This window comes from Hyla sarda, chromosome 1 (assembly GCF_029499605.1).
Source record: "Hyla sarda isolate aHylSar1 chromosome 1, aHylSar1.hap1, whole genome shotgun sequence".
NCBI classification, from domain to species: Eukaryota; Metazoa; Chordata; class Amphibia; order Anura; family Hylidae; genus Hyla; species Hyla sarda.
This window is the reverse complement of record NC_079189.1, coordinates 393,919,471-393,947,470: the sequence shown is the minus strand read 5'-3', so window position 1 is coordinate 393,947,470 and position 28,000 is coordinate 393,919,471. Positions and strand designations below refer to the sequence as shown.

Below are 28,000 nucleotides of genomic sequence, written 5' to 3'. Positions count from 1 at the left end.
TCTAAAGTCAGTGTCCTATTAGACAAATTTATAAAAGTTAGTCTTTGTTCACTTGACTTCTCAGTCTGGGTGTAGCAACGTCGGCGATGCTTCCTCCCCCCCTACCCCCCCCCCCCCCTTCCGGGAGGGTTTCCTGTGGGCTTGTTTTTTTTTTGACATTTACGATGTTGGACAGCTGAGGACTGTGACGCATCCGACTCTGTGCTATCACCATTGACTTCAGTTTCGTATTCAGACGAACTGAATGTGACTTTTTGTTTGCGGTTGCGTTTTCTTCTATGATTTTTTGTTTTTGTTTTTAAGAATGGATTTGGGCTCACTTGATTCCCATTTTCCCCAAGCATATACTTGGTTGGTTTCATAGTCCCGTATGTCACGCTGTAGTTAGATTTTTTTAGTTTCCATGATGTGGGTTTCCGTTTTATTGATGCGCTCATTTATTTTATCCATATATACCTTGTATTCAGGTAAGTCCTTATATAGTTCAGCCTCACTTTTAAGCTTTTCAATGTCCTCCTTGAGGTTTTCCAACCTGCGTGACTCAAACTTGGTGATGGTTCGCATTATAATCCTAGAACAAATGGTGAGAGCCTCATTCCACTCACTTAGCATTTCATCACAATATACCACATTGGGGATTTTTCTGATTCGCAGTCCCCTTGGGATAATGTCTTTAGTGATATAATTAGTGAGGATGGTATGGTCCCAACAGAACTTCATTTCTGTCAGGATCCGGACTGGTATGCAGAGAGGACACTGGAGTTGGATCCTCTGTGTCAGTGAGGTGATGGCGTGGACCGTACCAGGGGAACAGAATCTAAGGGGTTACTGGTTTTCACCAGAGCCCGCCGCAAAGCGGGATGGACTTGCAGCAGCAGGTAACCCCCAGGTCGTTCCACCCGATAGCGACTCAACCCCACTGACAGCTGAGACAGGCGTGGTACACAGGGACAAGGCAAGAGCAAGGTCGGATGTAGCAGAAGGTCAGGGCAGGCAGCAATGGTTCGTAGTCAGGGGCAACGGCAAGGGTCTGGATACACAGGCTTGGGATACACAAAACGCTTTCTCAGGGCACTAGGGCAACAAGATCCGGCAAGGACAGGAAGGGGAAGTGGGTTTTTATATGGAATGGGAGTGATTACAACTGATTGGGCCAGGCACCAATTAGTGGTGCACTGGCCCTTTAAATTTCAGAAAGCCGGCGCGCGCGCGCCCTAGAGAGCGGGGCCACACACGCCGGGACATGACAGCAGGGGAACGGGACAGGTGAGACGATTGGGATGCGACCCGCAGGCGGGGCGCTGCAGACAGAAGAACGCCGCGAGCGCTCCGGGGAGTAGCAGGGACCCGGAGCGCTCGGCGTAACAATTTCTTATTGTTGTAAGCATTCGAGATTGTGTATACAAACTTTCAGGTTAACCAGGTTGGGTTCCTGGGAACCAGATGCGGCAAATAAGCTAGCAGCTTTAGCAGAGCGGTTCAAGCCAGCCATGCTGTAAACGCAATAGTGAACTGGGTTGCAAACAAAAGTACCTTGTGAGTCCGTGAGAATCTCTGGAAGGTGGGGAGGGCGCAAAGGCTGTAAACTTGGCAAGTATCTGGCAATGTAGTCCAGCTCGCTCCACCCGTACACCCCCGACACGGATTCGCACCCAGCCCGGTGCACACAAATCCAAATGCAAGAACGGCAATCCAGCATGGGTAAGTAGAAAATCCAGACTTTATTAACTCACGGTAAAAACGGTACAAGCAACCAGCAGATCAGAAGCGTTTCAGGCGCATGCACCCTTCGTCAGTGATGTCAGCCCTCTGCACAGGTGTCAGTTAAATACCGGACAGGTAATGGGCGGATGACTTACTACCAATCAGAGCTCCTCTGAGTCCGCTGACACCGGTGCAGGGGGAGGATACTGATACAATACAAAATATAAAATGCAAGTAAAAGTACAAAAATTGCTAAAACAGTATACTAATGGGCGATGTGGACTTAGATGGCTAGGAAGCATTTAGGAAAACAGTGGCATAAAGCAATGTCATAAAATCATGCATTAAACATGTAAAAAATATATATGACAGAGTAAAATGAAAGAATGTATAATTTCATTTCATATGACAAACTGCATTTCTAATCGTGTAGGTTGCAATGCGGTGTTAATAGTGAAATAGCAATTCCCTTTTTAAATGTAACCCTTTGGGTGCACTTGTACCCAAGGTGAATTGCCAATATGCTTCACGTTCAAGCAATTTTCACCGCATGCAACCACCACGAGGTCCTGTGTGAACACGCTCTATTGCATATATTTGAAAACCATTGGTGCTTCCACCATGAACAGTTTTTAAGAGACAAAGAATATAGGGTCACAAGAGCCGAGGAGGGTAAAAGTGTGGAGATTGGGCAGGATGACTACATAAAGGCCACATAAGAGTATGGGGAAAATAAGGAGTTCTCTAAAAACACCCATTTAGGGGCTCCAGAAGGGATGTTGATAAGAGCTAGTTGAGCTATACGAGCAGCATAATAATATTTAAAAAATATTGGGGACCGACAGTCTCTTATTGAAATACATGACTGATTTAGCTATGCAAGGTTTCTTGTAACCCCAAATATAAGCTACGATGTCTTTTTGTAGTAATAAGAGATTTGATATAACTATAGGGATGGGAAGGGTATGGGAAAGGTATAGAAGTCGGGGCACAGTAACCATTTTGATAACATTAACCCTACCCAACCAGGATAAGTAAGGAAAATTCCACTTCGCTAAGTATATCACTTATAGAGCCGAAAAGGGGAATATAGTTACTTCTGTAGAGCCTGTCTTAATTTGCTGGTCAGCCCCCCAAACTTGTCATCATGCCCCCTCTCCCTTCCTCACAGATTCTCTATGTTGTTATTCTCTATGCTGTTCTCATGACCTCTCCCTCTGTTGTACTCTGAATAGAGCTGAGGGGTACTCTGCTGCTCAGTGTTTGGAACAAACTGTTCCAAACGCTGGAGCCAGCACCGGGAGCTCATGATGGCATAGCCCCGCCCCCTCATGACATTATGTCCAGCCCCCTCAATGCAAGTTTATGGTAGGGGGCGCCACGTCATGAGGGGGCGGGGCTATGACCTCACGAGCTCCCGGCCTCTGCTCGAGCGTTCAGAACAGTTTGTTCCAAACACCGAGCAGTGGAGTACGCCTTTAAGCCCTTCCCTCAAACACATGTACCTGTATGCTAAATTTAGCGGGCCATTCCCACAATTGGGCATATAATTATATTCAAGAATTAAGCTTACAAGCAGTGCCTGTGTAATCTGCATTGGCAGCAAGCTGCCACATGTTGCTGAGCTCCCACCGCAACTGTCAGATGTGAAGCTGAGCTCTGATCCTGGTAAAGCGATCATGGGATGCCAAGGCAGTGGCCTAAGAATTGAGACAAGAAAAAAATCAAGAAAAAAAACTGAAAAAAAGAACATAAATAAAAATACACAATTCCAATTAACCAAAATTATGTGTTTAACCCCTTCAGGACGGAGCCCATTTTGGCCTTAAGGACCGGAGCGTTTTTTGCACATCTGACCACTGTCACTTTAAACATTAATAACTCTGGGATGCTTTTAGTTATCATTCTGATTCCGAGATTGTTTTTTCGTGACATATTCTACTTTAACATAGTGGTAAATTTTTGTCGATACTTGCATCCTTTCTTGGTGAAAAATCCGTAAATTTGATGAAAAATTTGAAAATTTAGCATTTTTCTAACTTTGAAGCTCTCTGCTTGTAAGGAAAATGGATATTCAAAATATTTTTTATTTTATTCACATATACAATATGTCTACTTTATGTTTGCATCATAAAATTTATGAGTTTTTACTTTTGGAAGACACCAGAGGGCTTCAACGGTCAGCAGCAATTTTCCGATTTTTCACAAAATTTTCAAACTCAGTATTTTTCAGGGACCAGTTCAGGTTTGAAGTGGATTTGAAGGGTCTTCATATTAGAAATACCCCATAAATGACCCCATTATAAAAACTACACCCCCCCAAAGTATTCAAAATGACATTCAGTAAGTGTTTTAACCCTTTAGGTGTTTCACACAAATAGCAGCAAAGTGAAGGAGAAAATTCACAATCTTAATTTTTTACACTCACATGTTCTTGTAGACCCAATTTTTTAATTTTTACAAGGGGTAAAAGGACAAAATTTTTACTTGTGTTTGTAGCCCAATTTCTCTCGAGTAAGGACATACCTCATATGTCTATGTAAAGTGTTCGGCGGGCGCAGTAGAGGGCTCAGAAGCGAAGGAGCGACAAGGGGATTTTGGAGAGTACGTTTTTCTGAAATGGTTTTTGGGGGGCATGTTGCATTTAGGAAGCCCTTATGGTGCCAGAACAGTAAAAAAAAACACATGGCATACCATTTTGGAAACTAGACCCCTCGGGGAATGTAACATGGGATAAAGTGAACCTTAATACCCCACGACTTTTCCAAATGTAAAAAAAAAAATTTTTTTACCTAAAATGCTTGTTTTCCCAAAATTTTTTAATTTTTAAAAAGGGTAATAGCAGAAAATACCCCTAAAAATTTGAAGCCCAATTTCGCCCGATTCAGAAAACACCCCATATGGGGGTGAAGAGTGCTCTGCTGGCGCACTACAGGTCTCGGAAGAGAAGGAGTCACATTTGGCTTTTTGAAAGCAAATTTTTCTCTCGGGGCATGCCGCATTTAGGGTGCCAGGACAGCAAAAAAAAAACCCACATGGCATACCATTTTGGAAACTAGACCCCTCGGGGAACGTAACAAGGGGTTAAGTGAACCTTTATACCCCACAGGTGTTTCACGACTTTTGCATATGTAAAAAAAAAATTTTTTTTTTACCTAAAATGCTTGTTTTCCCAAAAATTTTACATTTTTAAAAAGGGTAAAAGCAGAAAATACCCCCCAAAATTTGTAACACAATTTCTCCCGAGTACGGCGATACCCCATATGTGACCCTAAACTGTTGCCTTGAAATACGACAGGGCTCCAAAGTGAGAGCGCCATGCGCATTTGAGGCCTGAATTAGGGATTTGCATAGGGGTGGACATAGGGGTATTCTACGCCAGTGATTCCCAAACAGGGTGCCTCCAGCTGTTGCAAAACTCCCAGCATGCCTGGACAGTCAACGGCTGTCCGACAATACTGGGAGTTGTTTTGCAACAGCTGGAGGCTCCGTTCTGGAAACAGTGGCGTACCAGACGTTTTTCATTTTTATTGGGGAGGGGAGGGGGGTTGTATAGGGGTATGTGTATATGTAGTGTTTTTTACTTTTTATTTTATTTTTTGTTAGTGTAGTGTAGTGTTTTTAGGGTACAGTCGCACGGGCGGGGGTTCACAGTAGTTTCTCGCTGGCAGTTTGAGCTGCAGCAGAAAGTTTGCGGCAGCTCAAACCTGTAGCCAGATACTTACTGTAATCCTCCGCCCATGTGAGTGCACCCTGTACGTTCACATGGGGGGGGGGGGGGGGATGGACATCCAGCTGTTGCATAACTACAACTCCCAGCATGCCCGTTGGCTGTCGGTGACTGCTGAGAGTTGTAGTTTTGCAACAACTGTAGGTACACTGGTTATGTATCACTGAGTTTGTGACCCAACTCAGTGTTTCACAACCAGTGTGCCTCCAGCTGTTGCAAAACTACAACTCCCAGCATGTACGGTGCATGGTGTACGGTGACTGCTGAGTTGTAGTTTGCAACAGCTGGAGGCACACCGGTCGTGAAACACTGAGTTAGGTAAAAAAAAAAAAACTGAGTTTCACAACCAGTGTGCCTTCAGCTGTTGCAAAACTACAACTCTCAGCAGTCACCGACAGCCAACGGGCATGCTGGGAGTTGTAGTTATGCAACCAGCAGATGCACCACTACAACTCCCAGCATGCACTTTAGCTGTTTGTGCAAGCTAGGAGTTGTAGTTATACAACAGCTGAAGGTACACTTTTCCATAGAAAACATGTGCCTCCAGCTGTTGCAAAATCATAAGTCCCAGCATACCCATAAGGGAATGCTGGGAGTTGTGGTTGTCTGCCTCCTGCTGTTGCATAACTACAGCTCCCAGCATGCCCTTTTTGCATGCTGGGAGCTGTTGCTAAGCAACAGCAGGAGGCTGTCACTCACCTCCAACGATCCAGCGCATGGTGTCAGTCCCGCCGCTGCCGCCGCTGCTCCTGGGGCCCCGATCCCAACATTGACGCCGGGGATCGGGGTCCCCAGCACCCGGGGTGCACGTCCCGCACCCGCTCACGTCCTCTGGAAGAGGGGCGGAGCGGGTGCGGGAGTGACACCCGCAGCAGGCGCCCTGATTGGTAGGCCGGTAATCCGGCTGACGAATCAGGGCGATCGTGAGGTGGCACCAGTGCCACCTCACCCCTGCAGGCTCTGGCTGTTCGGGGCCGTCGGAGACGGCCCCGAACAGCCAGTAATTCCGGGTCACCGGGTCACTGGAGACCCAATTGACCCGGAATCGCCGCAGATCGCTGGACTGAATTGTCCAGCGATCTGCGGCGATCGCCGACATGGGGGGGCATAATGACCCCCCTGGGCGATATGCCGGGATGCCTGCTGAACGATTTCATAGGAGGGACTTCAGAGGCTATGCACCGGCATCGGGTTCCCCCACAGTAGGCACTCGTAGCGCTATGCACTCACCTCCTGCGGCCCAGTCCTTGCTGGCTGCGCCGGCACTCTCTGCCTGGTGCAGCGCAGAGTTATCCTTCCAGACGCCGCGTGTCTTCTCCATGGAGGCGTGTGGCTCCCTTTTCTTCCCCAGCCAGCCCCCTCTCTGCGGGCACTGGGATCAGTCTTACCCTGCCGATTACTGGCATGCTGGAGTCCGCAAACACCTAGGCGGGCCTCTGGCACAGCATGGGCCTGGCTGGGGGTCTAAGAGCGCATTGTGCTCTCCTCCTTCCTGTCACAGTTCCTGCTGGCTGCACCTCATGGCTCTGCGCAGCGTGTCATACTCCTCCGTGATAGGGGCGGAATTACTATTCTTGGTGTCCCGGAGGCAGCGAAGGGAGGGCAGGGGGGGGGGGTTCCCCGACTCCCTCTCTTTGTTTACACTGCGGGTTCTGCACGCTCCCTGTGCTCGTTCACAGGCAGTGCGTGCCTGTGCATAAGCTGTATAGCATACAGCAGAGATTGCCTATACTGGATACCAGCATGCTTTACAGCCGGTATCTGGTATGCTGCAAAATCAAGACCTGTCTGGCTAGACAGATGACACCTATTTTTAGATTTAATTTCTGGGTAAAATTGACATTTTTTTTTTAAAGGAAAACGGTTACGTTTACCCGTACTATAACCCGATACACCGGGTTATAGTGCGGGTGAACAGGAGAGCGATGCGGGGTCTCGGACTGCTATAACGTCCCCCTCCTAAAGAGCTGACTTGCCCTTTGAGGCGGGCCTGCTGGCTGAATTTAAATATTCATAAGCGCTGGTCACGTGAGTGCTCGTGCCTGCCGACGTGACTGGCGCTTATGAATATATAAATCCAGCCGGCGGGCCCGCCTCAAAGCCCAAGTCAGCTCTGGAAGAGGGGGACCTTTGGAGGATCAGGGCTCCGGAATACAGGTAGGTATAGCAGTTACCGGGTTACCGTTTTCCTTTAATAAATTATATTGCAAAAAGCCATCATATGATTAGTTCTACAATATATAAAAAGTTTTCAAAAATGACAGTGCCTCTTTAAGCTGCAATCCTGAGATTGCATGCACTGAACAATTCTATGCCATAGTACAGCATTGATCAGTGTTGTCGGTGCTCCATTGTTCCAGCCTGCCATGACTTTCTGAAGCATAATGTGGTGGCCCAGTACAGGAGTCCTGTGTGGCGGCTTTCATTTAAGTGTTCTCCTGGGTCTCAATCCCTCTCATGTACTGTAAAGCGTTAAAAGCTCTTTTGTTATATGCTGGTTAATCTTTTGAGGCATTTGTCTCTTTAAATATTGTTGCTAAGGCCTATGTAACCAAGGAAGGTGCAAGTGAACAGGTGACTTGTTGGTGACCAATGGGATCCCACCAAATTGTTCCCTTATGTACCAGCGAGGAACTAGCCTAGTCAGTTCTCAGTGCAGTTGCAGCCAAGTGAAGACCTGAGAGTTGTCTGGTGTTCCTGAGGGAGACCAAGGCCTAGTCACGTAGCTAGTACCAGTTGACCCCCTGCAGGTGAAAGTCAAAGCCTGGCAGTAAGCACAAATACAGGGGACAAGTCTAGTGAAGATAGTAAAGAAAGTCAAGTCCGTCATTTACTTAAGTCAGTGTAGGTTGCACAATTCAGTCCAAGTCCACTAAAAGTTCCAGCGAGCCAACAAGCTCCCTAAAGTTCACTGAGCATCTCCTTGGGCCTTAACTGAGCTGTAAAGACTTTAACACCTTGTCTGCCTCAGTAAAGTGCCGTTGTTCAATAACCTTGCATCGGAGTGATTATTTGCCCCACGTCATGCCCAGGAACCAGCGGCCATACGTCGGGTGGTGTAGAGGATAACCACACCCTTGTGTCAAACACAAAGGGTTAATACCATCTGCCCTAAGGGTTAATAACATCTGCCCTTCCAACACCCTCACCTCAATAGGAGCACTGATCGAGCGCTGTCTGTGTACAGAGCAGGAGCAAATCCACATAGGAAACCTCTACTGCTCTGGACAGTTCCTGACAAGGACAGAGGTGTCAGCAGAGAGCACTGTGGTCAGACAGAAAAAAAACTATACAACTTCCTCTGGAGCACAAAGCAGCTGGAAGGGTTAAAGGGGTATTCCAGGCCAAAACTTTTTTTTATATATCAACTGGCTCCGGAAAGTTAAACAGATTTGTAAATTACTTTTATTAAAAAATCTTAATCCTTCCAATAGTTATTAGCTTCTGAAGTTGAGTTGTTGTTTTCTGTCTAACTGCTCTCTGATGACTCACGTCCCGGGAGCTGTGCAGTTCCCATGGGGATATTCTCCCATCATGCACAGCTCCCGGGACGTGACATCATCATTGAGCAGTTAGACAGAAAACTTCAGAAGCTTATAACTATTGGAAGGATTAAGATTTTTTAATGGAAGTAATTTACAAATCTGTTTAACTTTCCGGAGCCAGTTGATATATATAAAAAAAGGTTTTGCCTGGAATACCCCTTTAAGATTTTTTAATAGAAAAAATTTACAAATCTGTTTAACTTTCTGACACCAGTTGATTTGAAACCTTTCCCCCCCCCCCCCCCCCCCCCCACCGGAGTACCCTATTAAAAGGGTACTCTGGTAGAAAACACTTTTTTTTTATTGTTAAAGGGGTACTCCGGGGAAACCTTTTTTCTTTTAAATCAACTGGTGGCAGAAAGTTAAACATATTTGTAAATTACTTCTATTTAAAAATCTTAATCCTTCCTGTACTTATTAGCTGCTGAATACTACAGAGGAAATTCTTTTCTTTTTGGAATGCTCTCTGATGACATCACGAGCACAGTTCTCTCTGCTGGCAATATTATAATAATAATAACAACACTTTATTTATTGTTGCCCTTAGTGGGATTTGAACCCAAGTCCCCAGCACTGCAAGGCAGCAGTGCTAACCTCTGAGCCACCATGCTGCCCTTAGCATATATCTGCTATGCATGGTTGTTAAATGGACAGAAATGTCAGCAGAGAGCACTGTGCTCGTAATGTCATCAGTGTTACAAAAAGAATGGCATTTCCTCTGTAGCATTCAGCAGCTAATAAGTACTGGAAGGGTTAAGATTTTTTTATAGAAGTAATTTACAAATATGTTTAACTTTCTGCCACCAGTTGATTTAAAAGAAAAAAGGTTTTCACCGGAGCACCCCTTTAAGCTTATAAACCCTAAATCTTAAAAAGTAGAAGGATGTTTAACAAATTATACCAACTTAAAGTTGACATTGTAAATTGTGCATTTATAGCTGAAGCACTGGAGGTTGGTCTAGCACTCACCACCTCCACGCCAGCTGGTTGTTCCTCCTCCAAAGCTGCAGTTCTTGGACTGCCCTTTATGGGTTGGGTTCCATGTGCTGGTTGCATTTTAAAGGGCCAGTGTGCACAACTTTAATGTGTCCTCCACCGCTGCTTTACCAACTCATCTGTGCCTGGCCAATAAGGTGGTTCTGTCATAGTAAAGGTGGTCCTATAGCTGACCTGTGCCATGCTGACCCTTCTGGGTATGATTGTCAACACTGAGCCTATATCTAGCCTGTTATTCATTATGTTGCTTACCAGAACATCTTCATGCCTTCTACATCTTTTTGATGTGGCTGTTTAACCCTTGTTGTGCTAAATCTCTTCCTCCTGCTAGTGACCAGCACCACTCCTTTTTTCTGCTACTGACTGTTGAACCCTCACTGGACTGTGTTGTATCTACAGACTATTCACCCGTCCCATCTCTGCATGTATTCCTGGCATTGCGGCTGTCTCACCTGGGTGAAAACTCAGGAAGTACTTATACTCCACTCCAGATGGCTTTGGAGTAGTTTTTCAACAGTTTGCACAACATTGCTGCAAAAAAAATAATAAAAAAACACAACAATATTGTTCAAATTGTGACAAAATACAAAAATGTATTTGTGTTATTGTCTGGACCTGGCTGAAGACTGTACGCCTGCCTGCTTTTACTAGAAAAGAAATACAGTAGTCCCTCAAGTTACAATATTACCGTAATTGGTTCCAGGACGACCATTGTATGTTGAAACCATTGTATGTTGAGATCATAACTCTATGTAAACCTGGTAATTGGTTCTGAAGCCCCAAAATGTCATCCAAAAATAGGAGAAAGTGATGATTAAAGAAAAATAAGTAGATAACTAATATAGATAAAGCAAATCCTTACATATAAAAGTAAGAAAGATCTGATGGGAGCTGTAAATCACTGTCTATTTCAGTGTTTCCCAACCAGGGTGCCTTCAGCTGTTGCAAAACTACAATTCCCAGCATGCCCGGACAGCCTTTGGCTGTCCGGGCATGCTGGGAGTTGTAGTTTTGCAACAGCTGGAGGCACTCTCGTTGGGAAACACTGGTCTATGTAGAGGACAGGAGCTTCTTCAGGGTTCTGTACAGTACACGCAATGGGGGGAGATTTAGCAAAACCAGTGCAGAGGAAAAGCTGCCCAGTTGCCCTCAGAAACCAATCAGATCGCTTCTTTCAGTTTTCACAGGCCTTCCTAAAAATGAAAGAAGCAATCTGATTTGTTACTATGGGCAACTGGGCAGCTTTTCCTCTGCACTGGTTTTGCTAAATCTCCCCCAATGTCCTAAAAAAGTTAAATGGAGCCGCCCTTACTTGATGTCCAAGCAGCATAGGTTAAAAGTAGTACAGAACATGTAATACCTCCCTGTACTGTAGGGGGCGCTACCAGACACCAGAATTCCCATTCTGACTGGTCAGTTTTGCAGATTCCATAGCATTGTATGTTGTCAGGTTTCAAGTTACAATGGTCCAGAAAAGACCATTGTATGTTGAAACTATTGTATGTTGAGGCCATTGTAAGTTGAGGGATCACTGTAGTGAGCAAAATCCTGACCAAAATACTACGTGTGAATACAGCTTAACAACATGTCTGTAAACAAATATTTTAAAAAAACTGATGGGAAGTGTGAGAAGGAGGCCTGCTGAGAGGTATGTAATAGTCAGTGACTATGGAGAGGAGCACACAACCTGTGGGGTGAATAGCGATGAAACGCACACTGATCTTCAGTGCAATTTTACCTCCGACCACTAGGTGTAGCTGTGTGTCAGCTGAACAGCAGTCTGTCATTTCTCGGGAAAGAGGAAGTTAAACACATAATAAGAAGAGAAGGTGTGAGTGCGCTGAGGTAATGCGTCATGGGGACATGTATAGGTACTGTGAGGGGCTTCGGGCTGACCTGGGGGAGCTGTGGTGATGGCGGGAGTGCTGAGACAGATAGCTAGTGGGAGAGCAGGGCTTTGCATGCCCCCACACAATCCCAATAAGCCTGTTTATAGAGGTGTGGCCCGCTGTCCAGACACTGCGGTAATCTCCAGCCTCTTGTGGTGCGACTTTTTCTGTTCTTAGTTCCGTAGTTCATTTATGTTATTGGGTTTAAGCTGCAGGTCAGTGCTTTCTAGTTTTTGCCAAACTACGTCTCGCAGCATGACTTGACAAAATTTGGCTGTCCAGGCATGCTGGGAGTTGTAGTTTTGCAACAGCTGGGGGCACCCTGGTTGGGAAACACTGGGCTAAAGACACTGCTTTGTGTATTTGTTCTGTTACAGACATGACCCGTTTGTGGAAAATATCGCCCTTATTACTAAAGTAAGGTATAAAGTTCCAGCTGGTCAGACTACATGTAAGCAGTACTTTATAAGTAATACCTAGTTCTATGGTCAGTCACTACATACACCACCACCTGTCAACCCCACACCATTGATCTAGAAAAAGTATAACTTCTATTACAATGTTCTCACCAAATCATTTCACAGCTTCCTGGGGTTTTCCCAGTATTGTAAATATGGATAAATCTTCCACCATGTAATAAACACAGATTGTTATACTGTAATTTTCGGTGGAGAATGCATAGAAATAAGTCATGAAGTGGTTGTGTATTATTTAATATTTATTAGGAATCGACCGATAACCTGTGAACTTTCAGGCCGATAGCCAATAACTTATACCGATATTCTGTGCATTTTAATACCCCCCCCCCCCCCAAATATCCTTGGTAAAATGAAGGTGTCTGTGCAGGTATACCCTGATAAACTGTTTCTAGCCCTGCAGAAGCCGCTGCAGATCAATGATTTAATGTGGGTGCTTTAAATCAATGAACTGCGGTGGCTTCTGCGGGGCCAGAGACCTCCGCCACCCCCTTCTCTCCCTGATTGCCTCACCCTTCCTATCCTCTGGCCAGAGACCGCCGCTGCCCCATTGCCTCTCCGTCCCCGGTTTTATAATGACCTGTTCCCGGGGTCTGCGCTACTTCTGGCTCCGGCGACGTCCTGAGCTTTCATTGTGCGCCGGGCCAATGACGGTGTCGTTGCGTTGAGGACATCACTTGTCATTGCGCACAGCAACAGCGCAGGATGCCGCAGGAGCCAGAAGTATCGCGGACCCCGGGAACAGGTAATTATAAAATCGGGGTTGGGGAGGCAATGGGGTGGCGGCGGCAGTCTCTGGCCAGAGGATAGGCGGGGGAGTCAATCGGGCAGCGTCGGTGGTTGGACTCAGGACCCCAGGACAGGCAGGGGGAGAGAAGCGGGTGGCAGCGGCGGTCTCTGGCCTAGCAAAAGCCACTGCAGTTCATTGATTTAAAGCGCCTGCGTTATCGGCAGGTTAGATGCCAATACTGATAACTTACAAAATCGTGAATATTGGCCAATCTGATAATCGGACGATCCCTAATATTTATACTTTATTAATAGGACTTTTTTTTTTTAGCCTTTACCCATCATTAGTTACTTTTATTTACAGGAAAATAACAGAGAGATGCCCAAAAATTTTTTTTCCTCATCTATGGACTGGAGAAGGGCAAGCTATTTTGTTTGTATGAATCAATTACTTAAGACCTCTGCGTTGGGGCTCCATTTGGGGCCTCTTTCACTGATTCAATTCGGGCCAAAAAATGGAACCAGACCATTAGCCTCTCTGGTTCAGAGAGGTTCTGGTGGACACCTGGAACAAAGCACTGTATAACAAAGCACAGTGAATATATAATGCACTCTGTATATGAAACAACAGATGCAAAGGAACTGATACTATGACAGGAACTGATAGGTATATACCATGAGTACTCCGTATAATGTTTCTAAATCTTTAGAAAGGCAGCTTGGTTGCCCTACAGCTATTGAATTTTACCTTAACCTGTTAAGGACCCAGGGCGTACCTGTACGTCCTGAGTCCGCTCCCGATCTATAACGCGGGGCCACTGCTGCCGTGCGCTATTAACCCTTTAGACGCGGCGTTGAACGCTGCGTCTAAAATGAAAGTGAAACCATGCCGGTTAGCTCAGGGAGCTGTTGGGGATAGCCACGGTTAAAACGCGGCATCCCGAACAGCTTACAGGACAGCTGGAGGGTGCCTACCTGCCTCCTCGCTGTCCGATTGCCGAATGACTGCTCAGTGCCTGAGATCCAGGCATGAGCAGTCAAGCGGCAGAATCATCGATCACTGGTTTCTTATGAGAAACCAGTGATCAACATAGAAGATCAGTGTGTGCAGTGTTATAGGTCCCTATGGGACCTATAACATTGCAAAAAAAAGTGAATGAAGATCATTTAACCCCTCCCCTATTAAAAGTTTAAATCACCCCCCTTTTCCCTTAAAAAAAAAAAAAAAAAAAAAAAAAAACTGTGAAAATAAAAATAAACATATGTGGTATCGCCGCCTGCGGAAATGTCCGAATTCTAAAAATATATCATTAATTAAACCACACGGTCAATGGCGTGCGTGCAAAAACATTCCAAATTCCAAAATAGTGCATTTTTGGTCACTTTTTATATCATGAAAAATGAATAAAAAGTCATCAATAAGTCCTATCAATGCAAAAATGGTACCGCTAAAAACTTCAGATCACGGCCCAAAAAATGAGCCCTCATAGAGTAGCCTAAACAACAAGAATAGAAATGAAACAAAACAAATAGGGTAAGTCAAAAATGGAAAAACACGTTGACCACCGGAGTACCCCTTTAAGGAAATTGATGGCATATGGGACTTAGCAGCACACTGTATACCCTTTATAACATGTACACACCAATTTGACTACAGGGCTGTGGAATCTGTGGGCGCTATATAAATAAAGAATTATTATTATTTACTATTTGGTGTCTAAATGGAACTTTTACATCTTTTTGAAAGGGCTGTTACAAAGGAAATCTAAAGTGCTACTGTGTATCATTTAGCACATCCCAATGTTAGTGTCTGCTGCTGAGGCATGGCTACCTGGCAGCTGAGGGATGCTTTAGAACTTGCTTTGATTCACCAGCCTGACACTGTGACGACTGATTTCCTTGACAAGTTACTAGAGGTCCCATTCCAAGATCGCTATCGTAGACTGGACCTGCAGACTCTTCTTCCAGGAGGTGAACAGGTAATAAGTCGTGTTAACACCCTGTGTAAAAATATTTAGAATCTATTTTTACACAAGTGAATGCACATGCTAAAATACTTGAAAACAACATCCTTTGTTAATTGGAGAAAATTCAGGAGATCAAATAGCTGAATGGATAGACCCCTTTTAGTATATTCTAGTACTTCCTCAAAGGAGATATCCCATGCAGAACTAGTTTCTGCCGTCATGCTGGGGCTGAATACATCACACTGCCGCTTAGCCTATCGCTGGCCAAGGCAGGGCATTGCTTCGGCTGGCAATTAGCTGAGCCGCAGTGTGACGTGTTGACCACATGCAACCAGAAAGAAGACGGCAGCGGAGGCCTAAATTTAGGCTGTAGACATTTGGAAAAAGTTCACTGCTAAAAGTGTCCATAGGGATCCATTATGGGAGTGTTCTTTTGGCTACCATCTAGGTGTATATATCAGTAAAAAGCTAAAATAATAAAGTATGTAATATAGTAAATGCCAATCCATACCCTGGGATCCTAAAAAAATATTTGTTTACCAGATACCATATTAGCCTATGGGTTACAGATATCAAAGTATGTTATCTGTTCATTAAGTTTCTGTTCATTGAATACCTGGGGAATCTCCAGTGACATTACTGATCATCTATCTGCCTTTCACTAGAACTGCAGGGGTAGTGGTACCACAGACAGCCACCCACAACATATTTTGAATGTGTGGCAGGTGGCTGTCAGCAGTACCAATGCTGTGGAGTGGGATCAGGAGGAAGATTGACTGATGATATAACTGTCCATATATTGACATTTATCATATATTGACAGTTGCATCAAAGGGGCTTTAGAAATGAGTAAAAACATAGAGGTGGGACTGGCATTTATCTACCCTGTATGCCATATCTTCTGATCTATTACATCACTTAAACATAGAACCTCCACTGGATGACTGATTAGGTAAAATATCTTACTGAAGGAGATACCCTTAGCCAATGCAAAGAATAAATAAATCCTAGGTAAAGAGCACCTTTGGCCAACCCCCCCAAAATAGATTGCCTTTATCGTACACAGTATTACAGTTTCTTGATATGCCCTTCCATTCCTGGGATATGTGGGGTTATAATTTGACAATTCAGGGAATCAGAAGGGTGTAAAGTTAATATTAATAATAGGAGTGAATATCAGGTAACTGGTTGAATAATACAGCCAGGGTGTGTGTATTAGTCATATACACACCCCTTGATGTCCAACATTCACACCCCTGGACAGTATGATCCTCCCATCACCAGATTTCAACTCCTATTTATTAAAATTAAGTTCACACCCATCTGACTGATACCCTGACTTGTCAAACAAAATATAAACCGTCATGTCTCAGGAATGGAAAGCCATATCAAGAAACTTTAAAAGGAGTTTGCTCGAGAGATCTTGAGCTATTTAATAATATTGAAATATATAAAATAATTTTTTTGTGTGTGCCACAGATCCTTTTTTAAGGAAGTACCGTAGCTTACTTAAGACATCATCAAAGCCAAATTTTACTTCATAAATCACTGTGACTACCATTGTAAATACAAGTCATGGTTCACAGGCTTTCATATAGTACAGTTACCGTAGTTAAAGTATAGTGTAGGTGAGCTGTAGCTGTAACTCATAGTTTGAAGTTGGGAAGGGTTAATATTTCTCATGACTTTATACTGTTCTTTATACCTTAGTCACCAGCTCTCCGTTCTGTGATTAATGCTCTCAATATCTTAGAGAAGTATGGGAAGAATCTCCTCTCACTACACCGTCCTAAGTTCTGGAGAATTGTCAAATTTAACAACCCGGTTTTTAAATCGACAGTTGATGCTATTAATGTAAGTTGTATTTAGTTATGCTAGCAATTCTTTGTCTTTGTTTGCATTTTAAACTGTTCTGTTATGTGGCTTTATTGTGGGAGGGTAATCTGCAAGTCATGGTAAAAGCAAGATTACAGAGGCTTCAATATTTAGTTTTTTTACTTACACATTTTGTTACTTACACATACACCATCTTAGTGGTCCTCAACTATTTTTAGTAAGGGTCTGCTTATGCAGGGCTGCAAGTAGCTTAACTCTAATGCCTGGTTCTCCTAGTGCAAGCAGTGTCATGTAAGAAATAGATGCTGCCTGTTGTGGTGGAACATTATTTTTTACCCTAATAATAAGTCACAGGGTAAAAATAGTGACTGATGTGTGGAGGATGTAAATCTACTGTTCTCTGTATAACCTGAATACTGCCCCATACTGTGCCTCTAATTAAATACTGTCTCACACTATGCCCCTGAATATACAGTGCATAGTGAAAGCATTCGGCCCCCTTGAACTTTTCAACCTTTTGCCACATTTCAGGCTTCAAACATAAAGATATAAAACTGTAATTTGTTGTGAAGAATCAACAACAAGTGGGACACAATCATGAAGTGGAACGAAATTTATTGGATAATTCAAACTTTAACAAATAAAAAAACTGAAAAATTAGGCGTGCAAAATTATTCAGCCCCCTTAAGTTAATACTTTATATCGCCACCTTTTGCTGCGATTACAGCTGTAAGTCGCTTGGGGTATGTCTCTATCAGTTTTGCACATTGAGAGACTGACATTTTTGCCCATTCCTCCTTGCAAAACAGCTCAAGCTCAGTGAGGTTGGATGGAGAGCGTTTGTGAATAGCAGTTTTCAGTTCTTTCCACAGATTCTCGATTGGATTCAGGTCTGGACTTTGACTTGGCCATTGTAACACCTGGTTATGTTTATTTGTGAAATGTAGAAACAGACATACGACTGGGAATTGCACTTAAAAAGTTCTTTATCTCAATATTCATTCATATACAAACTTGCAATGAGAAATACAGAACATAATCACCCGGTGCTCAATAAACTGTTCAGAGATCAATCCACTCGGTGTCTTCAGAACTCTCCATCCGTGACTTGCTGCTTGTTGGACGGTAAGTTCCTGGCCATGTGGACGCTAATTCTGAGGGGGTGTGGAAAAGCTCGCCAACATGCGAGCTGCTGGACGTTTCAGGAGTCTCCTCCCTTTCTCAACATAGTTCCTGTGAACCCACCACCACCTACTTATTCAGGTACGCTTTCTCGCGAGAATTCATTTCTATATACAAAATAATATAAAATAATTAAAACCAGGGTTCTGATCGGACAGTATTCATAAGAACACATTAAAATTACAGCTTTCATTAATCCCTTTTGGGGCCAAAGAATCGAGACAATGTATCCAAAAAACTTCTCTTTGATTTAATCTCTTCTTTACCTGTTCACTATTAATACCCTCTTTCTCCTCCAGTATTAACCATTTTAACTCACTTATCTGATGCCCATTCTCTACAAAATGTCTAGCCAGACTTGACTCCCCGTATTTCTCTTTATTGCCATAATCTCCGGAAACATTATCTCCATTCTCCATTTTCTTTTTAGACAACCTGATGGAACTTCTATGCTCATTTAGTCTAATTTTCATTGCACGAACCGTCTGTCCCACGTATGCCATTCCACATGGACATTTTAACATATAAATAACCTGTTTAGAATCACATGTATTAAAACCTTTTAACTTGATTTTATTCCCACGTGAAGGATGTACTACATTATCACCCCTAATTATACTGTTACAATTTTGGCATGACCTACATGGGAACGTCCCTACTTTCTGTGTTTTTAGAAATGATTGTCTAGTCTCTTTTTTTCTCCGTTATATCTGCCCTAATTAAATGATTAGCTATGGATTTATTTTTTCTATATATAAATCTCGGTTTTTGTCTAAACAGACTTCCATATTTTTCATCTGCTTTAAGTAAATTCCAATACTTGTTCACCACCCTTCTTATCAATTTAGAGTGACCGTCATATGTCGATATATATGTAAAGCTTCTATCTTTATTCTTTTTCTTCATTCTATTTTTCTTTCTCAATTCTTCCCTAGGAATTTGATCTACTTCTTCTGCTGTCTTATATAGTTCTTTTTCTTCATAACCTCTTTGGGCAAACTTCCTAATTAGCATCTCTTTATTTTTAATATATTCCTCTTCCGTACTACAAATTCTTTTAGCCCGTATCATTTGACCTTTTGGTATTCTTCTGAATACCTGTGGGGCATGGCCACTGTTTTTATGTAATAAATGATTATGGTCACTCTTCTTGGAAAAAAGGGTGGTCTCAAACCTATTTCCTCCATAACGCACCTCTACATCCAAATAATGAATGAGGTTTGGGCTATATTCACATGTGAACTCAATTAACGGGTGACAGTTATTTAGAAACTGTATATATATCATCAACTCCTCTGGGGTCCCTGTCCAGATGACAAAACAGTCATCCACATACCTCAACCATTTCTTCACATGGACTCATAATGGGTGTGCTGGAATGAACTTTTCTTCAAACTTACTCATAAAAATATTAGCAAAACTTGGTGCGACAGGGCACCCCATCGAAGTCCCCTGTCGCTGTAAAAAGAAATCTTGTCCAAATATAAAATTATTCTTATACAAAATCGGTTCCAGCAGATCCATTATGAACTGTATCTGAGTATTACTCAGAGTAACATCCTAGAAGAAGCTTTTCTTCAAGGTATAATCACTAAGGAAGTGAAAGAATTACTCATTAATGATAACCCCCGTGTCCCCCTTCTGTATTTGCTACCAAAAATACACAAAGACATGAGTCGACCCCAGGGACGACCTATCGTCTTATATCCTCTAGCGGTATATGTTGATACTTACCTCCAGAAGATTGTTAAGAAATTGCCGAACTGTCTGCAAGACACGAATGAATTCTTGGATCATATAAATGATGTTAACTCTGGACAATAAAAGCTTGTATACCAATATTCCCACAGATGAGGGAATATTGAGTATAAAAGAAGAACTAATAAAAGCTGTTACTCTGAGTAATACTCAGATACAGTTCATAATGGATCTGCTGGAACTGATTTTGTGTAAGAATTATTTTAGATTTGGACAAGATCTCTTTTTACAGCAACAGGGGACTTCGATGGGGTCACCTGTCGCACCAAGTTTTGCTAATATTTTTATGAGTAAGTTTGAAGAAAAGTTCATTCCAGCACACCCATTATCAGTCCATGTGAAGAAATGGTTAAGGTATGTGAATGACTGTTTTGTCATCTGGACAGGGACCCCAGAGGAGTTGATGATATATATATATATATATATATATATATATACAGTTTCTAAATAACTGTCACCCGTTAATTGAGTTCACATGTGAATATAGCCCAAACCTCATTCATTATTTGGATGTAGAGGTGCGTTATGGAGGAAATAGGTTTGAGACCACCCTTTTTTCCAAGAAGAGTGACCATAATCATTTATTACATAAAATCAGTGGCCATGCCCCACAGGTATTCAGAGGAATACCAAAAGGTCAAATGATACGGGCTAAAAGAATTTGTAGTACGGAAGAGGAATATATTAAAAATAAAGAGATGCTAATTAGGAAGTTTGCCCAAAGAGGTTATGAAGAAAAAGAACTAATTAAGACAGCAGAAGAAGTAGATCAAATTCCTAGGGAAGAATTGAGAAAGAAAAATAAAATGAAGAAAAAGAATAAACATAGAAGCTTTACATATATATCAACATATGATGGTCACTCTAAATTGATAAGAAGGGTGGTGAACAAGTATTGGAATTTACTTAAAGCAGATGAAAAATATGGAAGTCTGTTTAGACAAAAACCGAGATTTATATATAGAAAAAATAAATCCATAGCTAATCATTTGATTAGGGCAGATATAATGGAGAAAAAAGAGACTAGACAATCATTTCTAAAAACACAGAAAGTAGGGACGTTCCCATGTAGGTCATGCCAAAATTGTAATAGTATAATTAGGGGTGATAATGTAGTACATCCTTCACGTGGGAATAAAATCAAATTAAAAGGTTTTCATACATGTGATTCTAAACAGGTTATTTATATGTTAAAATGTCCATGTGGAATGGCATACGTGGGACAGACGAATGAAATGAATGCAATGAAAATTAGACTAAATGAGCATAGAAGTTCCTTCAGGTTGTCTAAAAAGAGAATGGAGATAATGTATCCGGAGATTATGGCAATAAAGAGAAATACGGGGAGTCAAGTCTGGCTAGACATTTTGTAGAGAATGGGCATCAGATAAGTGAGTTAAAATGGTTAATACTGGAGTAGATAGAGGGTATTAATAGTGAACAGGTAAAGAAGAGATTAAATCAAAGAGAAGTTTTTTGGATACATTGTCTTGATTCTTTGGCCCCAAAAGGGATTAATGAAAGCTTTTAATGTGTTCTTATGAATACCGTCCGATCAGAACCCTGGTTTTAATTATTTCATATTATTTTGTATATAGAAATGAATTCTCGCGAGAAAGCGTACCTGAATAAGTAGGTGGGGGTGGGTTCACAGGAACTATGTTGAGAAAGGCAGGAGACTCCTGAAACTTCCAGCAGCTCGGATGTTGGCGAGCTTTTCCACACCCCCTCAGAATTAGCGTCCACATGGCCAGGAACTTACCGTCCAACAAGCAGCAAGTCACGGATGGAGAGTTCTGAAGACACCGAGTGGATTGATCTCTGAACAGTTCATTGAGCACCGGGTGATTATGTTCTATATGTCTCATTGCAAGTTTGTATATGAATGAATATTGAGATAAAGAACTTTTTAAGTGCAATTCCCAGTCGTATGTCTGTTTCTACATTTTACGGTTAATTGCACTCAGGAAAAGGAGCCCTGAGAAAGACATAGGGAAGCCACCCAGTATGTGTACACCTGTGGTCTGATTGTAATGAAAAGTTGATATATTTATTTGTGAACCATTCCATTGTAGATTTTGCTTTATGTTTTGGATCATTGTCTTGTTGGAAGACAAATCTCCGTCCCAGTCTCGGGTCTTTTGCAGACTCCATCAGGTTTTCTTCCAGAATGGTCCTGTATTTGGATCCATCTTCCCATCAATTTTAACCATCTTCCCTGTCCCTGCTGAAGAAAAGCAGGCCCAAACCATGATGCTGCCACCACCATGTTTGACTGTGGGAATGGTGTGTTCACGGTGATGAGCTGTGTTGCTTTTACGCCAAACATAACGTTTAGCATTGTTGCCAAAAAGTTCGATTTTGGTTTCATCTGACCAGAGCACCTTCTTCCACATGTTTGGTGTCTCCCAGGTGGCTTGTGGCCAACTTTAAATGACACTTTTTATGGATATCTTTAAGAAATGGCTTTCTTCTTGCTACTCTTCCATAAAGGCCAGATTTGTGCAGTATACGACTGATTGTTGTCCTATGGACAGAGTCTCCCACCTCAGCTGTAGATCTCTGCAGTTCATCCAGAGTGATCATGGGCCTCTTGGCTGCATCTCTGATCAGTCTTCTCCTTGTATGAGCTGAAAGTCTAGAGGGACGGCCAGGTCTTCGTAGATTTGCAGTGGTCTGATACTCCTTCCATTTCAATATTATCGCTTGCACAGTGCTCCTTGGGATGTTTAAAGCTTGGGAAATCTTTTTGTGTCCAAATCAGGCCTTAAACTTCTCCACAACAGTATCTCGGACTTGCCTGGTGTGTTCCTTGTTCTTCATGATGCTCTCTGCGCTTTAAACGGACCTCTGAGACTATCACAGTGCATTTATACGGAGACTGGATTACACACAGGTGGATTCTATTTATCATCATTAGTCATTTAGGTCAACATTGGATCATTCAGAGATCCTCACTGAACTTCTGGAGAGAGTGCTGCACTGAAAGTAAAGGTGCTGAATAATTTTGCATGCCCAATTTTTCAGTTTTTTAAGTTTGAAATAACCAATAAATTTCTTTCCACTTCATGATTGTGTCCCACTTCTTGTTGATTCTTCACAAAAAGTTAGAGTTTTATATCTTTATGTTTGAAGCCTGAAATGTGGCAAAAGGTCGAAAAGTTCGAGGGGGCCGAATACTTTCACTATGCACTGTATTACTGTCTCACACTGTGCCCCTGAGTATATTACTGCCACTGTGCCCCTAGTAAAATACTGCCAAACACTGTGTCCCTAAGTATAACACTGCCACACAATGTGTCCCTGGTATAATACTGTGCCCCTGAGTGTAAAACTGCCACTTATTATGCCTGCAAATATAATATTGCCAAACACTGTGCCCTGTATGGAATATTTGTACCCCTGTGTTTTATTAAACAATGTCTGTGCCCCTTTAATGAATGATGCCACTGTGCCCCCAAATGTGATGTGTCATTATGTCCCTACAAGAACTGTGCCAATATGACCCCATATGTATTGTGCACTTAAAGTGTACCTGTCATCAAAAAAACTTTTTATATAATGTAGATAATACCTTTTATATGTATATTTCTAAAATACATTAGTTAAAAAAATGTGTATATTTTTGGGTGAAAAAATGCTGTCACTGCAGTTATTGCCTGTATGTCTCTATGAGGAGTCCAACTACAGGAAGTGAGGGCAGGACAAGCAGGGATCTGTGCAGACTCATTGCTTGCCAATCATGTATGTGTGAGCTTGTAGCAAGTCACAGAACCTCACTGCACATAGCCCTGCATAGAGCTCTGATTGTTTACCCTCACTTCCTGTATTTGGACTCCTCATAGAGACACACAGACAATAGCTGTAGGGACAAAAATACATATATTTTAACCAATGTATATCACAAATATACATATAATGGTATTATCTACATTATATAAAAAGTTTTTGTTGACAATAGGTACATTTTAAATAATTTCCTGTGACTCTCAAGCTGTTGAAAATTACAACTCCCATCATGCGCAGACAGAAGGTCATGATGGGAGCTGTAGTTCAGCAACTGAAGAGTAACAGGTGGTGGGGAAACACTTCAGGGAACTGGCGGTCTGCATACCTGACAGCCATGGTCTGAATCTTTAAGTGCTGCTGCACTGTATGTACAAGAGTATTGGAACACGCCCCTTAGGGCCCTTATGCACAGGCTGATGGGAGGCGAGCAACTAGCCCCAATCTTGTTGAGCCTTTGCAAGGATTAATCGTCCAGCCCATTATTTCATCACTGTTGTCTCTATATCCCTTGTTTACACAGAGTGATGTGTGATTTATAGTGATAATTTAAATGGTCGCACAAAAGATTATATCAGCCAACAAAACAGTGTATCCTTGTTTGTCGACTGTTAGCTGACCCTTTTACACATGCTGATTATCAGTAATAAGCGTTCCTAGGAAAGTTAATTTGCCTTAAAAAGTTACCTGAGGCCAGAAGCAGCGCGGACCCGACCCCGGCAACAGGTAATTATAAAACCGGGGATGGGGGGAGGCAATGGGGCAGCGGCGCCGGCAATCTCTGGACCCCAGGACAGGCAGGGGCAGAGAAGCCGCAGCAACGGCAGGTCTCTGCACCTGCAAAAGCCGCTGCAGTTCATTGATTTAAAGCGCCCGTTTTAAATCATTGAACTGCAGCGGCTTATCAGCGTATAACACGCAGATAGACTTTAGGCTAAAAATTTTTGCCTAAAAAATGCATGTTATACGCCGATAAATATGGTACTCTACTACAGTGTAAAGTAGTGAATGCACAGCCTGTCCCCTTTGCTGTCCCCTGAAAAAAACTGAACACACAGCCATTAATGTCTAAGCCTTGGCAACAAAAGTGAGTAGATCCCTAATTGGAAATGTCCAAATAGGGACCAATTAGCTATAGTCCCTGTCATATTAATGTTATAAGGTCTCAAGTGCGAATGGGGAACAGGTGTCTTAAACTTGGTGTTATCGCTCTCACACTCTCTCATAATGGTCACTGAAAGTTTAACATGGTGCCTCATGGAAGTCTCTGAGGATCTGAAAAAAAGAATTGTTGCTCAATGTGACCTAGGATATAAGATTGCCAAGGCCCTGAAACTTAGCTGCAGCAAGACCATACAGCGGTTTCATAGGACATGGTTCACTCAGAATATGCCTCACCATGGTCAACCAAAAAGTTGGGTGCACATAACAACCCCAAACAGACCTCCAAGATGATCACTGCCTTGCTTAAGAAGCCTAATGTAAAGGTGATGGACTGATCAAGTGTGTTTCCAGACCTAAATGCTAAGGAGCATCTGTGGGGCATCCTCAAATGGAAGCGCAAGGTAGTGCTGGGCGATATACCGGTTCATACCGAATACCGGTATGTTTTTCCTGCACAACATGAATTTTTCCTATACCGCAATACCGGTTGGGCCCCTCCCCCTCAAATGAATGTGGCTGTCCCCACATCGGGGAAATATTCATATGTTCTCCCCGTCCTCCTGTAAGCCGTTGGTGCTTTAAATTAATGAGATGTCGGCCGCTGCTGTTAAAATGGTTTAGTTGCCGGCCGCTGCGCTTAAAATGGTTGTTGCCGCCCGCTGCGCTTTAAATGGTTAAGTTGCCAGCTGCCTGCGCTTTAAATGGTTAAGTTGCCGGCCGCCTGTGCTTTAAATGGTTAAAATCCCTTAGCGCAAATGGACATTTATTAACGTCCATATGCGCATCCCCAGATATAATGCATCATACCCAGTGGGTCCCGGTTGCTATAAGCAACGAGGACCCACACTAATGCTGGATATCACCAATTGGGCTGATGTCCGGTATAACTCTTTAGACGCGGCGATCAAAGTTTATCGCCCCCTCTAAAAGTGAAAGTTAAAGCATTCTGGCTACTCAGTCGGGCTGATCTAGACCATCGCGATAAAATGTCTCGATCAGCTAGGACACAGCAGGAGGCTGGCTTACCAGGCTTGAGCAATGAACCGCCGATAACACTGATCAATGCAAAGCTATGGCTTTGCAGTGATCAGTGTAAAAGGTCAGTGTGTGCAGTGTTATAGCCCCCTATGGGAGCTATAACATTGCAAAAAAGTGAAAAAAAAGTTAATAAAGATAATTTAACCCCTTCCCTAATAAAAGTTTGAATTACCCCCCCTTTTCCCATTAAAAAAACTGAAAAAAATGTGGTATCGCCGCGTGCGTAAATGTCCGAACTATAAAAATATAATTAATATATAATAATTAATACATTAATTAAACCACGCGGTCAATGGCGTACGCGCAAAAAAATTCCGAAGTCCAAAATAGCGTATTTTTGGTAACTTTATACCATAAAAAGATAAATAAAAAGCGATCAAAATGTCCGATCAAAACAAAATGGTACGGCTAAAAACTTCAGATCACGACTCAAAAAATTAGCCCTCATACCGCCCCATATGCGGAAAAATAAAAAAGGAATAGGGGTCAGAAGATGACAATTTTAAATGTATACATTTTCCTGCATGTAGTTATGATTTTTTTCAGAAGTACGACAAAATCAAACCTATATAAGTAGGGTATCATTTTAACCGTATGGACCTACAGAATAAAGATAAGGTGTCATTTTTACCGAAAAATTTACTGCGTAGAAACGGAAGCCCCCAAAAGTTAGAAAATGGCCTTTTTTCTTCAATTTCGTCGCACAATGATTTTTTTTTCCGTTTTGCCGTAGATTTTTGGAATAGGATGATACTGCTGCAACAAGCCAGTTTGTAAAATTTCTTCCTTGTTAGATCTTCCACAATCAGCTGTAAATTGTATTATTGAAAAGTGAAAGTGTTATGAGGCACGTAGTGCATAAAAGTCACCAGCACTCTAAGTAACTGTAGAGTTCAAAACCTTATCTGGCATTAAAATTGGTACAACATCTCTAAAACAGAAGCTTCATAGCAGTGGTGGAGTGGTGTAGAGCATGCCACCACTGGACTCCAGAGCAGTGGGAATGTGTTCTTTGAAGTGACAAACACACTCCAGTAAAGTTTTGATTTACTTTAAACCCATAAATGTATATTTGTATATAATGAGCCATTGCAAATTTTCCCTCCTAGGGTGGCCGTCATGTCTTGTCATTGTATGGATACACACAGTCCCTTCCAGATGGTCTTAGCTTTCCAGATGCAATGCAAGAACCAGATACTGCCAAAGTTGCTGCTGTAACAGCAGATGTCATTATCCTCCACCGTGAGCTAAATCTTTTGATCTCTGTAAGTGCTTCATTGCTTTTAGGTCTTACTTCTGGTTTTCCGATACTATAGTTTTCCCTTACCTAAAATTAGTGCCCTTTTTCCCCCAGAATTCCCATCCATACCAGGAGCGAGCAGCACAGGAACTACTGATGATGAGATTCAATCAGGTAAAGTGTTATGATAATTTAAGTATGCTTGTGAAATATGTAGATTTTTGCGTTGCGTTGTCTAACCAATGGGATTTTTGTATACTTGCAGTCATCTTTGGTTGCAGACTCTGTTGCTTTCTCCAGACCAGTCCCATCAGGTAATTAAAAGAGCTACTCAAGCATAAGGGCCCTGGTTAGAGAATTGCATTATTCACTGAATGTGTGTATTCTGCATGTTTTAGGTGAATTTTTCCTATAAGACAATATGACCACTAACTTCATTGATTGTTTCTCTAGTTTCAGAATCGTCCTCTGAAGGATGCGGTCTTTGTGGCGTGAAGACAGTCTCTGTTGTGTGTACTATGTGTAATGATATGCTGTGTTTAAAGTGTGACCATAGAGTACATTCCCATCCCAATCGTTCACATCACCAACGCACCCCCTTTGACGCATCACCTTCACACAGGTATTTACTATGGAGGGAATTTATCAAGAATTTTACACATCTTTTGATGTGTTTAACAAAAAAAAAAAAAAAAGAGAGGGGGAAACCTGTTACATCAATGGTTTTGATGATTTTTTGCCAAACTTGGTTATTTGATCACTGTTGCCCTTTAACTTTGCAGTGGTTGTGAATTTATCATGTGCAGTTTTTCTCCAAATGTCGCAAATTTTGTCTCAGAGGGCTTCAAATGTTGCAACCCAATACCAATAATCTTTTCACTGAAAAACTTGATTACAGCATCACTAAAGCAAAAATCCCACACATGTGCACATGCGACAAATTTATCATACTCAGTGCGA

At 42.4% G+C, this 28,000-nt stretch overlaps 1 protein-coding gene across 6 annotated transcripts in view; it reads left to right on the top strand.

Annotated features, from left to right (window-relative positions):
• The first annotated feature begins 1,844 nt into the window (after nt 1–1,844).
• RNF31 (ring finger protein 31) overlaps nt 1,845–28,000 on the top strand; it is a 99,171-nt gene continuing 73,015 nt past the window's right edge. Inside the window, exons 1-7 of one of the 6 annotated variants that reach the window (XM_056525896.1) lie at nt 1,845–1,934; nt 14,817–15,048; nt 16,747–16,890; nt 26,910–27,065; nt 27,155–27,214; nt 27,306–27,354; nt 27,494–27,662. In XM_056525896.1, the coding sequence (XP_056381871.1) occupies nt 14,893–15,048; nt 16,747–16,890; nt 26,910–27,065; nt 27,155–27,214; nt 27,306–27,354; nt 27,494–27,662 (734 nt within the window). In that variant the 5' untranslated portion in view covers nt 1,845–1,934; nt 14,817–14,892. Of the gene's footprint in view, nt 1,935–11,722; nt 11,821–11,859; nt 12,020–12,241; nt 12,316–14,816; nt 15,049–16,746; nt 16,891–26,909; nt 27,066–27,154; nt 27,215–27,305; nt 27,355–27,493; nt 27,663–28,000 lie in introns of those variants that run through there. The other 5 variants (XM_056525878.1, XM_056525868.1, XM_056525907.1 and 2 more) reach the window with 5 other exon arrangements.